The sequence below is a fragment of the Ursus americanus genome, chromosome 8 (genome assembly GCF_024610735.1).
Source record: "Ursus americanus isolate L20-20 chromosome 8, mUrsAme1.1.p, whole genome shotgun sequence".
In the NCBI taxonomy this organism is placed as follows: domain Eukaryota; kingdom Metazoa; phylum Chordata; class Mammalia; order Carnivora; family Ursidae; genus Ursus; species Ursus americanus.
In genome coordinates, this window is record NC_142134.1 from 8,229,280 (window position 1) to 8,246,324 (window position 17,045).

General features: G+C 35.1%; 1 protein-coding gene across 4 annotated transcripts in view; it reads left to right on the plus strand.

Annotated features, from left to right (window-relative positions):
- UNC5C (unc-5 netrin receptor C) overlaps nucleotides 1-17,045 on the plus strand; it is a 341,321-nt gene that overhangs the window by 185,917 nt on the left and 138,359 nt on the right. For 2 of the 4 annotated variants that reach the window (XM_045792166.2, XM_045792158.2), the window contains exon 2: nucleotides 7,695-7,916. In XM_045792166.2, coding sequence (XP_045648122.1) covers nucleotides 7,695-7,916 — 222 coding nt within the window. Of the gene's footprint in view, nucleotides 1-7,691; nucleotides 7,917-17,045 lie in introns of all 4 variants that reach the window. The other 2 variants (XM_045792163.2, XM_045792156.2) reach the window with 1 other exon arrangement.

The following is a 17,045-nucleotide window of genomic DNA, read 5'->3' on the forward strand; positions in this document are numbered from 1 at the left end:
AATTTTTTTAATATGGGGATGGGATCTGTACTTAAAAATGCTGAAATATATATATATATATATATATATTGAGATAGGCATATATCTCCTTTGTTGTATTTTGTGTAAGGATTTCTTCTCATTATTTCTATTGATAGAGTAATTGCTACGTACTTCTATCTTATCATAGAGGAACTTCTCTAGGAATAATAATCCAAATGGAAAGGAAAAAAACAAAAGAAAACCCTGATGTCCTTGCCAGGCCCTGGACTAGGTATTGGTTATACAGAAATGAATTAAGCATTGTTCCTAGAGCTCTGAACTTGCCTTCTAGTGGGTAGAAATAATAAACAAGAAGAGTAGAGAGCAATGGGAGATGATATCAGGGGCTGAGGTCCAGGATTTGGAGGTGAGGAGGCCTTCAAAAGAAGGGATGCCTGATATCTGAAAAATGAGTAAGAGTTACGAAACAAGGTGATGGTATTGTGGGAAGTGTAATGGCCAATTTGATGTTACCCTGGTAAGGCTACCGTCTCTCTTTCTCCCTTCCTTCCCTCCTTCCCTCCCTCCTTCCTTCCTTCCTCTTCCTTTTTTCTTTTCTTTTCTTTTTTCTTTTTTCTTTTTTCTTTTCTTTCTTTCTTTTTCTTTCTCTTTCTTTCTTTCTCTTTCCTTCCTTCCTTCCTTCCTTCCTTCCTTCCTTCCTTCCTTCCTTCCTTTCCCAAAGTGACATCATTCTATGCAAATTGGTCAAAAACTTGCTTTATTTGCTTAGTCGACTAATGGATACCCTTCTGATTTAATACATACAAATCTGCTCCTTGTTTTTGTTGGCAAAACAGTATTCTCTTGGAAGGACATGTCATAAATAATTACCTAACCATTTCTCAGATGATTGTTAGTTGTTCTTATTCAAATAGTTAATTCCAGCTGCCTTTTTTGTTGAAGTATTTCATGTATTTTTTTAATAAACAGTGCCGCAGTGAACATCTTTGTGTATGTGCATATGCATATGTATATTATGTATACACTTATACACATGTACATTATATACACATACATATATGCATATATAGACATACATATGTATACAGACATATACACATGAGGTATATACACCTCATATACATACACAGACACACACACACATATATATATTTTAAGTACATTTTTAAGTACATATGTATATATAAACACACACACACCTATAAATGCCATTATGTATGTAAGATGTATTCCAAGAAGTGAGGTAACCTATTTGGAGGTGTGCAGAGATTTTTTGTTTTTATTGTCAATTTTTCTCTACCATGATGCCAATTCATACTATAGCCAGTACCTGCAAAGTCACATTTCCTCAACCCCTCATCAATCATACAATTTATTTTAGCTAATCTGATGAGCAAAAATAAGCTTACATTGTGTTTATTAAATTAACTGAGAAAGGGAGTGAATGCATTTTGGAAACATTTTTCTAAAAGCACAGTATAGACTATGTGGCAGAGGTAAAGACTGTAGGCAGGAAAACATTTAGGAGGACTTCATATTAATAACATTCAGAGATCGTAAAGACTTAAACTGGGGCAGAAGAAGGTGCCTCTCTTTCACAAGTAAGTGCGTCTCCAATAGCATGTTGGTTGACTTTGTCACCATTAATCATGTCTAAACATGATTTTGAAAGTATTTCTTGAAAAGAAGAAAAAAAAAAGTTTTTTTTTCTTTTGAAGCTGGAATCATGCCGTACCTCCAAATTGTGTAATACATTAAGGGCATTATATATTCCGCTACTTAAATTGAAATGATGAATCCATTAATATATTGCTTGAAATGTAGGCCATAGTCTTTGTCTTCCAAAGGATATTTTAATCAAAATATTAAAAATAAGCTAGAGTCTCATTCAAATAGTTAATTTCAGCTGCCTTTTGTTGTAATATATCATGAATTATCTCGCTGATGGATGGGCAGCCAAATGCAGATAAAATTAGCTTTGCAGTCATTCATTTTAAATTGCTCTTGAATCATTTGGAAGTAAATTCCATTTCAGAAGAATACGCTTCAGGTCTCAGACAAAGAGATAATAGTCCTATATTTTATGATATAAGCAATAATAGTTTAAGTCTTATGATTCAGAAATATAGAAACTTATGTATTAAGTTGGTGAAAATTAAGACTTGATACGTAGCAATAAAACCAGCAACCTAAGCTTCCTAGATTGATGTTCGTAGCATAATATTTTCCTGTCAAGATTTAGGTGGAATGAAAGTCTATAAAAATAATACATGGTACAAAGCTTTCTCTTCTTGTATATAAATGAAAAAAACAAAGGCTATATGAGATAACAGAAAAGGAAATATTGAGAGTCACCTGATATCAAGATGAAAATGGTAATATTGATATTGAGTAATGGTAGAAAGTGGAAAATTAAGTCACATGTTACAGGAGGGTAAAATGAATAATAATATCACATCTAAATTGAAAAGGCAATTATAGTTTTAAGTCATTGTAAATTCAATGTACAGAATAAAGCCAACTTTGGAAATTTGCTTTGTTAATTTGAACAAACTACATGCAGAAAACTTGTTTAGCAGTTTTATCAATCAAGTCATATGGCCCAATTAGCATAACGCCATCCGTATTTTCATCTGGGGTGTGCCTTTATACAACATATGATAATTTGGGATAACTGTGGCACGTTACCAGAAATAAGTACATTGTCTGAAGTTGCTGTTCACAAATTGAGTTCCCATTATCTCCCTGAAGACTTCAGGGCTCTTTGGATATTTATATTAAGAAATAAAGTAGTAATAGGACACATGCACTGATCTCCCGCTGAAAAAACAAATTGTTCTTTTGTAGCTTCAAGTTTTATAGCATGACCTTAATAGTATCAGAAAGCTGATTTATTTGGATAGTAAAATGAATTGCACACTAGCAGCTCATCTCAGTAAATAGTCTAACGACTCAAGGTAGAATCTCAAGCCTTGTTATCTCCATGTACCGAACTTTAAAATCTCAAACCGTATTATATGCATGTATTAAAGAGTCTGCTAGGGGCGCCTGGGTGGCACAGCGGTTGAGCATCTGCCTTCGGCTCAGGGCGTGATCCCAGCGTTACGGGATCGAGCCCCACATCGGGCTTCTCCGCTGGGAGGCTGCTTCTTCCTCTCCCACTCCCCCTGTTCGTGTTCCCTCTCTCGCTGGTTGTCTCTATCTCTGTCGAATAAATAAATAAAATCTTTAAAAAATAAAAAAAATAAAAAAAATAAAAGAGTCTGCTAGTGCCATGAAAGATTCAACTTCAGCGTGGCAGGGACTTTACTTGTTTTCGATCAGGCACATGAATGGGCCCTGGAGTACATCCAAAGGGAAACCCACAAACAAATAAAATCGCACACTTTCCCTTGCACACCATTGCAGACACGCTTGCTTCGAGACTTATTTGGAGGCTGAGTTTCACTCTCTGGAAAACCATGATTCTTCTAGAAAACATCTAATTATCGTAAGAAGCTGGGAAATAGCAAATAAGTTCTAAAAACTCCACTAATAAAGATATAATTTTAATTCTCAGATTTTTCCGTGCAGTAGAATGCTCAGTTAACTGACATTCGTAGACAGGACCGACTTCATGGGTGTGTGACCTGTGCTGTCACATAGGACTCTAGGTTTAATGCTCATCTGTCACCGTTCCAGAATTCTTAATACAACGAAGATTCCCCCGAATCTTCACTCTGCACTAGGCCACACAAAGTTTGTGGCCAGTCCAGTTTGTAGATCTTACTCTTGTTACAAACTTTAGTATTTGTAAATACATTTGAGGCAATGTGAACTCTAAAATACCTCGTGAACCTTTTCTGAATGATCACAGTTGCCATTCGTAGAATATTAGTGCTTTTATAAGATTTTTATTGACCTCCTATTATGTGCCTGGCACTATGCTAGACTTAATGGAATATAAAAATGAGAATGGCAATAATTCCTGCCTCCAAAAGAGCTTTAAGCATTTGTTATGTATTTCTGGCTTTTGAAAACTGGTAATAGTTGCATAAAACTGGTTGCCAAAACTGAAAAGTAGATTGCTCGATATGTGTGCAAGGCAAATGCATACACAGTGCAGAGAGCTGAGTGTGCATGAGAAGGTATTTGTAGACTCTCTTTTACAGATGATCATTTTTTTCCCTTGTTAAATCCTTGGTATTTGGAGACGATCACTTTCTCCTTGTCAAATGAGAAACTTGGTATTTGAAGATGGTCATTTTTTCCTTAGTAAATACACACGATATTTGGAAATGATTACTTTTTCCTTGTTAAATACACATGGTATTTGGAGATAGTCATTTTTTTCCTCGTTAAATACATATAGATGTAACCATGCTGGATGTTGAAATACTCAGAAGTTTTCCTTTATAATTTTGGTTGAAGAGAATGGGCTTGCTTGTTTGATTTTCAAAACATACTCTAGAAAACAAAAATTTAAGATGAAATTTCATAAAAAGACAACTTCTGAAATTGATGCTAATACCATTTCTGTCTAGAGCAAAGAAAGGATTGTCTTCGCATGGTGGGGGAGTTGTTGTCTGGGTCAGTTTACATGGCTGGGCATGGTATCCAGGCCACCTGTTGCGAATGAAGGAGGGAAGAATTTCCCAGCAGCACGTGAGCCCACTGATAATCAGTCCATTCCCATTTTGTCAGATCTGCCCCCATTATACATATCTTACTGACTCGAGGTCTTGAAAATTATCTTTAGAAGTGCCATTCCCATCCCCTAAATGGAGCACTAGAAGTAATGTGCCATATTGCCTGATGTGAATTTAGGCATAGACTTAAACCCTGTATGTATGTTATAAGAAATAGTAATAAACTGATACGTCATCGTTGGTTAAAGCATCTCCCTAGATCCAACTTAAGAGATGGGCTTTATGCAGAAACTAGAATGATATGCAAAAGAAACGTTGCATTTACCCCATAATGAAAATGTTGCAAATGATGGACATCATTCCTTAATAAGTTGCATATTAAGTGTAATTTTACGAACACCTTGAAAAATCAACACTTGATGACACTTCAAACCAAGACATAGAATTATTTCTCTTTCCTGGGAGTGACCCTCTTGTCTTACAACTCAAAATTAAGGAAATACAAAATTAGTTTGTCCATACATTCTTTTTAAATACATCATTAAATCATTACTATTTTTTCCAGCACTTAACAGAGCCCCTTTAGAGTTGAAAACGTATGTGTGACTTTTCCAACCTCCGTTAGTCTTCCCAGTAGTTTACAATAAAATAAGCAAAAAAAAGAAATACATGCTTTTGGCAAGGAAGGGTGATCAATTTTTAGTGCCTATCTTTCTGTAGGATGTGAATACATAAGTACTTTGCTACATGATTGAATAAGGTAAGGTAGTAAACAGTCATCTGATATTTTGCAATCATCATTCCTTCTAAAGGAACAAATCTCACTTTCTAAAACAATGACTGAAAGGAAAGCTTTTTATATTTTGGAAACCTGAATAAATATATTGTTATAAAATACATACACATTGTGGTATGTATAAATATACGCCAAGAGTAAAAAAAAAATTAAATCAACACTCTGCCTTCTTTAGTAATGATAATTAGAAACAACAGCTAACATTGTACGGAATTTCAGTTCGATATTTTGTGGCCCTCTATTGACTATCAGAACTGTCTATCATCACATACAACAATAAGTGCATTGTGGGAAAAAAAAAAACCAAAGAAGTGAATAAGGCCTTCAAGACCTCGGCTTTATGTTGATGGATCTGTCAATACCTCAGTTCCCCATTCCTTTGCCTTTCTGAACTATGTGTATTTAAGCAGTTTTGAGTGTTCTTGCATATTGACTAAAGAGGCCGAAATTGATGGAAACAAGGTGATTCTTTAGTTAGCTGACAGTTTGGATCCTTGATGTTCAGCAGTGGAAAAACCAGAAATGATGCCCTGCCAGAAGAAAGCAAATTAAGGAAGTAAGTGAGAAAGAAAGCTAGCTACAGGAAGCATCATTTACATGCCGGCATCAGAAATTTATAATTTGTGAGGAGCTTTGAAAGCTAGTTGTGTCTGTGATGCGGGTGAAGCCAGTTTTTACTGCAGAACATATTGGCAGAGATCAAACACGGTTACTGTTTGATGGCTCTCCCGTAAGCTGGATGGAAAAAGTGCCAGGCCAGGTTTCTTAGTGGACAAATGGCCATCTTCCCAAACAAGGCAACAAGTGAATGAGTAGTAAAATGAGCTTTAAGGTAGCATAGGAACAACCAGTCTTTACCCATACTACATCATGTATTTGCTACTGAATGTGTATACTTTTAAAGAACTTTTAAAAGCTTTTCATTTGGACCTCACACCTTTAACCTTCCATATTAGCCTGGGGCGCTTTATCAGCTTGCAGAATGAACGATAGTTTTGCTCGCCACTATCTGTCACAGGAAGAAAATTATCAAGTCTAACTTAGTTTCATTGTATTGGAAAGACTTTTTCCCTTGACTCTGGTGAAATATGATAATAGGGTTTTGGGGGCATTTTTTTTAATTTTCTATTTTTATTTGGAATCATACAGAACCCAAGTTATGAAAAACATACCTCCAAGTGTACAAATATCTCAAGTGGTTTTGGAGTTTTGTTTATTCAGTGGTATTGAAACCGCAGTTGAAACAAATACATTGGAAGCAATATATTTGATAATTTTCAATGCTATGAAAAATGAGATGACTGACTACTGTTGTTCATGATAATACTTCGTAATATTCTAATGAGAATAGGTTTGACTAGTCATAGCATACATCTGATGTTTGAGGTGTAGTTTCTAAATAAGACCAAACAGCATTGCTAGACTCTAGGCTGTACTAGCCATCTACTATTGACTGACTTGCTATTATTATCTCTATTTCCAGTGCTGAGAATAATCCTGAGCTCAATAAATACTTTTGGTTGAATGAATGAAAAAGTGAATGAATATGTCATGCAGTGGCATCTTTTGAAAATAAAGATAGGAGGGGCGCCTGGGTGGCACAGCGGTTCAGCGTCTGCCTTCGGCTCAGGGCGTGACCCCGGCGTTATGGGATCGAGCCCCAAGTCAGGCTCCTCCGCTATGAGCCTGCTTCTTCCTCTCCCACTCCCCCTGCTGTGTTCCCTCTCTCGCTGGCTGTCTCTATCTCTGTCTAATAAATAAATAAAATCTTTAAAAAAAATGAAAATAAAGATAGGTTTGAATCTGAACTTAAAGATCATTAATTTCATGTTCCCAGTGTTCCTTTTTGGCTTCTTGCAAAGCACTTAAGGTTTACCTATGAGCCTTACATTTTTCAAACAAATTTCTCTAATGAAATTGTTTTTGCTTTTGTCAGTTCTCGGGGAACACTGTGTAGTGGGAGGTGTAGTGCTCCATTGGGAAGATCACAGTTTGTGAGTGAGACAAACCTGGGTTCTGATTCCAGTTCCACTATTCACTACATGCATGCTCAGGGCAAGATATTTACCTTCCCTGATGTTGAGTTTTGCCATGCGTAAAAATGAGAATAATAACCAAAATATGAATTGAGCAACCAGTCAAGAGACCTAACGTACTGCCTGGTGCATAGCAGGCATACACTTTGTTAATTAGATCATTTATGAGTCATTATTTGTAAATGAGCAGCAAGTAAATGGCAAGTGGCTACAACAATTTGAATGTTTTCCACTTTCTTCTTGTTTTAGCAGACGATGACTTTTTTCATGAACTCCCAGAAACCTTTCCATCCGATCCACCTGAACCTCTACCACATTTTCTTATTGAGCCTGAAGAAGCTTATATTGTGAAGAATAAGCCTGTGAACCTGTATTGTAAAGCCAGCCCCGCCACCCAGATCTACTTCAAGTGCAATAGTGAATGGGTTCATCAGAAGGACCACATAGTAGATGAGAGAGTAGATGAAACTTCCGGTGAGTTTTCCGCTGCATTTGGGCTACTGTTTAGGATTTACTTACTTAGTATTTTGCCATGTTGTCATACTGCTCTTTCGATGGTGAGAATACAAATGAGTGATTATCCTTTGGCAAAAGGTATGGTTCAGTTTGGGTAGAATTTGGTGGTCTCATTCCATGCATTGCAAAGTAAATCCTGACTTGTTTCCTGATGGGCGTAGTTCATGCTGAAAGAGATAAATGAGAAAAATGAATAGACGGGGACGGGATGAATGGTATGTGCCCTAGTCAAAGATGAATTTCATTCGTGTGTCAATGTTGGTGTCACGTCTAAATATCCTGGGGTTGGGGAACGTGTTCAACTAAGGAGAAGTAATTTTTATTTACAACTATCAAATGTCAATTCACATACATAATTTCCCCTTAAATTTTTAAACAATTTGTAAATGTTGCAGATTCAAAGTATCCTGTGTCCTTAACTTACATCTAAAAATAAATCCTAATTATCTAACTCTTACCTAAAGTTCAATTGAGAGTGATTGAGAACAGTGATGGTGTGGGATCCAGGAAGAGGCGGAGAGTGAGTGTAGCCACCATCTGGGTGGGTCTTGATCAGATTACCTTTGTTCCTGGCATGGTGAAAATGCCTGACTTTATTGCTCAGTATATATTATCCCTGACAGTAAAATACTAAAGGCAAAGAGAGGATATAGTAGATTTTAATAAGCTGTGGGCTTTTCTTGATAAAAGGAAACTTTCTTGATAGCATCTTTTTTACTCCATGATGGGTGACTTAAGATAGTTGTGTAACTCCTACAGTTATTATAAACTGGAAAGATGTGTATCCTTCCACAGTGGTTTAGGTGCTTTTGCTCTCTAACTGTGAGAATAACAATTGGAACTTGCAGACCCATTCTAGATCTATGATTTTATAATGTTAAGACATATGTCTTAAATATTAAGGTTCCACTGAACAACATTTCCAAGGTAAATAGGAAGCATTTAAATATCTTTATTTTCTTTCATAACTATCTCTACCTACCAGAATAGATACACGTTTTCAAAATCCAAATGGTAATTAATTCATATTTGTATCCAAAAGTCAGATTAACCAGGGTTGAGCAGAGCGCAGCTCTTGAGGGAGATCTGTGTTCCCTATCTCTCACAACATGAAGGGCGTATTGAGGTGATGGGACATAAAGAAATGGAACAGACTGTGAGAGGACTGAGAAAAGTCATCTTTTAGAAAAGTATGTGAAGCACAGACTGATATAACACAAACGGTCGTAGAAAATCAGGTGGCAGCTCTACATAATTGTTTGTCAGTTTGTGAATCAGTCTGCTCTCTGCATGCCATCTGATGGCTGTAGAAATAACTGGGTATCCAACTGTACGGTCGCTTTACTTCAGGGAATTGTCCCACCTCTCGTTCTGATTACTCAGAATACAACTCCACCAGATGTCTACAGAATCGCAAGTGAATTAGTTTTATTTGTTTCAGCTCATTTACTTGTAAAGATTTCAAACACACAAGTTTTAATGGCAAGAGGCAAAAGAAAGACATCAGAAAAGCTAAGATGAAAGTCACAGACATATTTAGGCTTCTCTTTACTAAATTAAGGAAAATGCCTAAACAGGAGGATTAGAAATAAAACCCAAACTGCTCTGATACTGAGCTCCTCTGCCAGCCACACATATACGTATGTGTGTGTAAACATAGGTATTTTAGTAAGACATTTCCCTTCTTAAAACATTATGTTTTTTATTATTTCTACATAAAATTAATTAATATTGCATATGCCAGTTATTAAAAATACCTTGTAAAGCAGTTATGTATGGAACTATGTGGCATGTTTCTCTTCAACTTCAGGATGGGACAGATCAGAACTAAGGGCAGAATTGGCAGCCGCAATGCTTGCACAGTGCTCCTCAGATTCATGGATGGAGTGGAATGCAGTGTACTTTGTGTTGTCTTTCATGTTCATCCAAAACTTAACAAGAAAGCCAGCATCCAGACGTGTATCACCTTTCATGTTAGAAAAAAAAAAAATGATGCCCTCAGAATCAGTACTATCTGGTATGTTCTTAACATACTAGCCTGTGCAATTAGGCAAGACAAATAACTGAAAAATATAAAAATTGTTTTAAAAAGTGGAAAAATGATCATTTTTGACACATAGTATGATTTTTGTATATCTGGAAAAAGTGCATTTTTAAATAAAAAATTGAAAAACATAAAGAGAATATAGAAAAGTGGCTGAAAAAAAGATTCATATAACCCATCAACTTTTATTTTCTAGATGGCCATTCAAATTGTAATGGAATAAAAGATATCATTTATAATAACCGTATAAAAGAAAATGTATGTATAAAGTTAACAAGAAATTTGCAGAATTTTAGAAAGAATAACTTTAAATGCTACTCAGAGTAAGAAAAATACGATGACTTAAATAAGTGGAAAAACTTATCTTGTTCTTGGATAGAAAGACTATATATATATATATACATATACATACATATATATATATATATTTTTTTTTTTTTTTACAATCTTGCAGCTTAAAAAAAAAAGGTCTCTTCTGGATAGTTTCAGAGATTGCAGGTGCTTTGTACAATATGAAAACCTTAAAATGTAGAAAGGCAATATTTTTAAAATTTTGCTGTTTATAAATGAATCATAAGTCACCAACATTGAATGAAAAGTAATTTGTGAAAATAGCTGGAGGAATTCTGAAATAGTAGTATAATGAGGGAACCCCAGCTCTTTGTAAACATATTGCAAAACTAAAGAAGTGAAGAGTTTTATCTGAGCAGAGAATAAGACATACAGATTAATGGATTAAAATAGGGACCAGGAAATACTCAGTTAAGACATTTTACAATGTGTTAAGATGGGTTTTCAGTTCACAAGGTAGGCAGTTGGAAATTAAATGAATGAATGAATGAATGAATGAATGAATGAATGAGCTAATGAATAAATAAATAAATCTTGGGTTTTTATCTCATTTGTTAGAATAAAATAAATTCGTGATGTTAGGGCCTAATGTCACCATCATTACCACCACCACCACCACCACCACCACCACCACCAGCATCATCCCTAACATCACTAGGAGAAAATTTTGGCAATTGGTTCGTTGGTTGGTTGGTTGGTTGCAGTGGTGGGCAAAGTCTTTTTCATAAAGACAAAATTAAAAAGTCTCATAAGAAAACATTCTTAAATTTGAATATCCAAAGCAAGAAAACCACAAAGCCAAGAGACAAATACACACACAGAGGAATATATCTGTGGACATACATTAACCCAAGGGCTAATTTAAGTAGTATATTACTAGTTCTTAAAGGATATTTAAGAAAAAGATCAGCAATCCAGTGGAAAATTGAGCAGAGGTTGAACACGAAGATACAGGAAAAGAAATGCAAATTGGTAAATAAGCATTTAAGATATTGTCAGGGTCAAAACAGTTAGTATAGAGTGTTGGTAAAGGCATCCTTTGTTGATGAGATTGCAAATTGGTACAATCTTTTTGAAGGCCAATTTGAAAATACCTACCAATATTTAAAAGTTTATACCTTTCACTCGGTAATTACAAAAGTAGGATCTAAAAATAAAATTCCAATTGAGCACAAAGACTGAAATGCAAGGTTGTTCGTTACACCTTTGTTGCAGAGGCGTGTTGAAGACTGTTCATCCCTACATGGACTACTGTGATACTTTTTAAGATAATGAGGTTTCTCTATATGTGAGGCTGTAGAAAAATCTCTCACATAAAATTTGAAGTGAAAACCAGAGTACAGAACACTGCATGTAATATGTCCTCATTATGTAAAGGATGCACATATATTTTTCTATGCATTGGGATGTTTTGGAGAAGTACGTAATATGCAGTTGACAGCTCAAAATCTGGGATGATAGGAGATTTCTTTTATAATTTTGTTTTTTTTCCCCCAATCCTGTGAATGTGTTATTTTCATAATAAGTAATGAAACCTGAAAAAAAAAGTCCCCAAACCATTTTATTGCATCTCTTTGCCTGTTATCATAAATCTCCAATCTGAACAAGTATTGGGGGAAAATTTGTGGGCTTCTCATCTTAGAGCTCTTTGCTTTCCCATGAGGTCGGAAGCATTATAAATGGAATTGAAACCGAAATACTTGGTTTTGGGGAATTTTTTTTCCCTGAGGTTGGATTTACCTGCAAATTTGGTTTTCAACTCTTCACTTAATACACTCTGATCTATACTCTTATTGGGAATTTAGTGGTTCTTAACAGCCAGAAACGTTAGAGTACATCGTCTTAAAACATGTTACAAATCAGAAATTTCTTGGCATTTAAACGATCAAATTGGTCCTAGGATGATGCAGGAGAGAAAGAAGTCACTGCAAATGAGTTTGTTTTTATAGATAACTCTGCCTCAGAATAATAACATTTGGAAGCATGTTCAGTAGTAATTAGATACATTGAAAAAGTCAAATAGATGCTCTAAAGTCCTCATCAAAGGTAACTTCACGTTGAAAAACTACAAAACAATAAAGCCGGAAAAAAGGAAAATTTCTCCTCCAACTCACAAAATTCTTCCTTTTAAATTATGAAGGTGTTAAATAGACTCTCCAGTTCTGAAATATGAAGTAAATAATGATTTGTGCTCACTGAGCAAAGCTATACTATTGATGATAAAATGTACTGATTAAAGATAATTTATTACTGTTAGTGTTTGCTTTCCACCATTTAAACCACATTTGCATTTCTTGAAAATATGTAATATAAGAAACAAAGAAGTAGAAAGCAGTATATATTAGATGGTTTGAAAATTTCAATAGTCAGAAGTTCTTGATTTGGTAATATAGTAATAAGTATCTACGTTCTTTCAGAATTCCATAGAAATCTTGATCTGTTCAAAATTGTTATGGTTACATTTTTAAGAAAAACTCAGGCTTGGCTGCTTGCTTTCTATTTACTTGAAGTCTTTTCAACCCTTGTTTCCATGGTACCTAAGATTTACCATCGAAAAGCAAATATTTCTCCTCTACAAAAAAGCAGGGAGGTTAGAAAACCTCGGTTGGTTTGAAATTTTAATAATCCCTGAGGTTTTCCCTTCTCCTCTTTAATTATTCTCACACTAGCAAAATATTATCTGTAGGACCAACTCAACAACAATAAAAAGTTCCAAGCTTCATATCAAATGCCTTGCGTGTATTATGTCATTTAGTTATCACGACAGTCTTATGAGATAATTTCTGGGATTCTCCTTTTGTAAAAGAGAGTAGCAAGGCTCAGCAAGGTAAACTAACGTGCCCCAAATCACATAGCTAGGGGGTGGCCAAACAAGATATGAATGCAGGGCTCCCTGATTCCAAAATCTTTGCTCTTGGCCCTATACCCGGTAGCCTCTCCCTAAATTCTGCCATAACTACTGAACGCGTAACAGTTTGTCTTTAAAAAGATCTATGAATACATTTTCCCCTTTTCTCGAGAAAAGAAAATCTGGTTCAGAATGTCAGCTAAATATTTATCTTTCACGCTTTCACCTGCTTTTCTGTGTCAGATTTTCTATATCTGAGTCCTTTCTCATTCTGGAATAGCTTGAACTAGTGCTTAGGATTTGATTCCTTTTATTCTTCAAGGTCTTTAATATTTTGCCAATTAGCAAAATGGTGAGCTTTAACAGGAAAAAAAAAAACTGATTAAGAGAAGCTAGAACGGGGCATACATTTAAGTGTATTTGCCTTTACTCCAAAAGGAGCTTTTGCAAAAATGCTGTGCTCACTCAGGTCCCCGTTTGTTGCAAGAGTGGCACGATTGAATTTTTCTTTTCTCCTCTTCTAGTCCTATTTCAGATACCTCTTCTCTGTATCCTGTCACCAAAAACATAAATGTCAGCTTCATCCCTTACTCCAACAGTCAAAGTGATTATCTGCTACTGCCAGTTCTCAGCATTCTCCTGCAAAACACCCTTCTGTTCTTAATTCTTGCTATAACCCTTCTAGTTTATATAGACCTTTATCATATGCCTCTTAGATGATTTAAGTAGCCTCCAACACCTTCTTGGTTTCAGCCTTTTTCCCCAGCAAACCATTCTCCACATAGTTGTAGGCTTAAAGCACAGGTCCAAGGGATTGTATCATGCCATTTCTTAAATATGTAATGGTTTTCCTATGTCCATGGAATAAAGCTCATCTTCATTGGTCATGTATTCAAAAACTCCAGTAGAATTCAGTTACCAGTCAAACTTTCTAGCCTTCTAGTAGTTTCTCTTCCACCACGTGTCCTAGACACTGGGCAAACTTGGGTTTTTCCTCTTAAACTGTTTTCAGTGAACCACCAGTGTCTTGTAAGTGCTATTTGGGAAAACAAAAACAAAGAAAGAAGCAAAAGCTTTGTGGTCAAATACTTCAGGAAACACTGTAATAATTATATTCCCCTTTTGGAGAAAAGTATAAAGTGTATTTTCCTGTAAAAGTCCCAGGAAAGCTCTGCATTGGAAAACTTTTTTTAACCTCATTGTATTTGGCAACTGAACTCCTTTTCACAGAACCTCTCTTAAAATATCATGAGACATTAATGTCATTACCAGGACATGATTTAGGAGATGCTGCTCATACGTTTTCAGAGGGAAACTAGATGGGATTTGTTTAAGTTGTATTAAGTGCATGTGAACACTCTTTTCTTTACATTGTGGTGTCTTGGAATCATAGAAACTTTAAGTTGTGAGACTGTGGCAGGCATTTAAACTCAATGCATTACGGGCATGCTCTTCATTAACTTGAGTATACTCAACTTTCTGTTATCTTGACTTATTGGTACTACTTAGGTCATATGGACCTTTAGAAAACAAGTCCGCTTACTCCCTGGCTTTACTAATGTTAGATCCTTGAGAGGGACAGTTATGTTTCCTTTCTCAAGTTACCTCTCCTCTTCCATCTAAACATTATAAGCTCAAGAGTAAGCTCCATGAAATCAAGGATTATGTCTGACTTTTCCACTATTCTAGTTCCATCCTTGACTTAGTGTTGGTTCTTAGCAGGTGCTCAATAAGTATGTGTGTATGAATTAATGATCCTTTACCCCATACTTTGCCTGTCCTACTTCTGTCAAAATCCTACTCATGCTTAAAGAAATATCTCAAATGCAATATTGGGGATGAATCCTTCTATAAAACTCAAGTGATATGTAACATGTCTACATTTCCCTTATTTGTACTTCCATTTTTATTATAGTCATAAGTGTGAATTGTGGATGTATAGTAAGTTAAACCATTAGATTATCAATATTCAACCATTTTTGAGGTAAAAAATGGTAATTTCTTATAATGTCATATTATTTATGGAATTATATATATATGTAAGATATAAAAACATATATTTGACATACACATATAGGTCATATATGTATATAAAATACATATGTGATAATACATATGTACATAATATACATATGTAACTATATATGTGTGTATGTATATTTATATTTGTCTCTTCAACTAGGTTGGAATGGTATCACATGGCCTCTGTTTTGTAAAGTTCTGTCTGTTCTGAATTTTACAACACAAGGCTGTAAGCACAGGAGATAATAAAAATTTGTTTTGTGGGGTTATAACTACTCATCCTACTAAATTTGAGTAACTGAAATTTAGTGAAACATGCTGATGATGTTTTTATTTGAGATATTTCATGAATAGGTGATGGGAGGAATAGATAAGATAGCATAATCTTCCATAAGAAGAGTTATTTTACATATTAAGTACACACATACCAAACATTCTTCTCCATGCAAAATAATTACTTTAAACTCTGTTCTCATTAACAGAGTGAACATTTTCAAAAGGAATTATATAAATTCCCTGGTCTTTGTTTAAATTTCAGGAAAGGATGCATAAAATTTGGAAGCTCTATTTGAACTTCATTCCATAATTTTTTTATAAAGTCAGTGGGACGACTGCCTCTGCAAGAATAGAGCCTTATATCTGTAATATATTTGCCTGCCAATGAAGATAAATGATTCTGGGATATAAACCAATTATTTATTTGATTTCCTTCCCAGAGGTACTTACTTCAATACCAGAAACTAACAACTTTTTTTTTTCAGCATAAGGCTGGCCCCAAAATAAAAATAGAAAATTGGTAAGGATCCATGTAGGATATGAAGGCTTTTCCACTGAGTCAGTCTGACACCTTGGCAAGAGATAACAGAATATCAATCATCCTGAAATAGATACTTTTTCCTATTCTTCATTTGTTCGTGCTCGCATTTGATTCATCCTTATTTCACATTGACTTTAAGTCTTTAAACACCTGAGTTGACATGGCCAACATAATCTCAGCTGCAATGACAAATGCATGCCTGGGTCAGAGTTACAGAATGTAGATTTTCGTTGTTGCTTTCACTCCATTGTAGCATGAAGATAAGTCTCAGCTGGCTGACTGATTCAGGCTCTCTCACTGTGTAGAAACCTGGTTTTTGTTTCCCTTCTTTCCCTAACTTACAAACAGAACTGAGTACTGGAAAAATTTTAGGCTAACCATTTGGGTTCCTTTTGTCTCTAATCTGTTGTTTTTGTGAAGTTTTTAATGTTGTTGTTTGTTCATTTTTAGCAATTCCAGTATTTACATGTATCAATATCATAGACCCGGCACATACTTCACAGACCCTGGCTGCGCCATATTTGTGGAACTATGTAATTTTAATTTAATTCTGCCCCATGGGGAACATTCATCGTGTTTAAATTATATACTGTATAGAAAATTTTAATAGCATGTATTTGTTAAACAGATATGGCCCAGAACATGATTGCAAAGTAGAGGCAAGAAAACATTATACCTTTCAGTACAGTTTTAGTAAGCTGTCATTTCATTAGAGGAAAACAGAAATTTTCTAAAATTATATACAGCCAGAGTTTTTAATGTAATGAACACAAAGGAATTCTCTTCCGGCAATTAACACCAAGGGCAAGGTTACTTGTAATGCATTACCCCTTTGTCTTCCCACAGCTAAGATGAAAGCATTGATTAATACAATTTAATCAAGGATATCTATCTATCTATCTATCTATCTATCTATCTATCTATCTATCTATGTAGATATGCAAGTATACACATATGCATATGTGTGTGAGTGTGTTTGTGTATGTGTGTATTTTCCCCACTTTA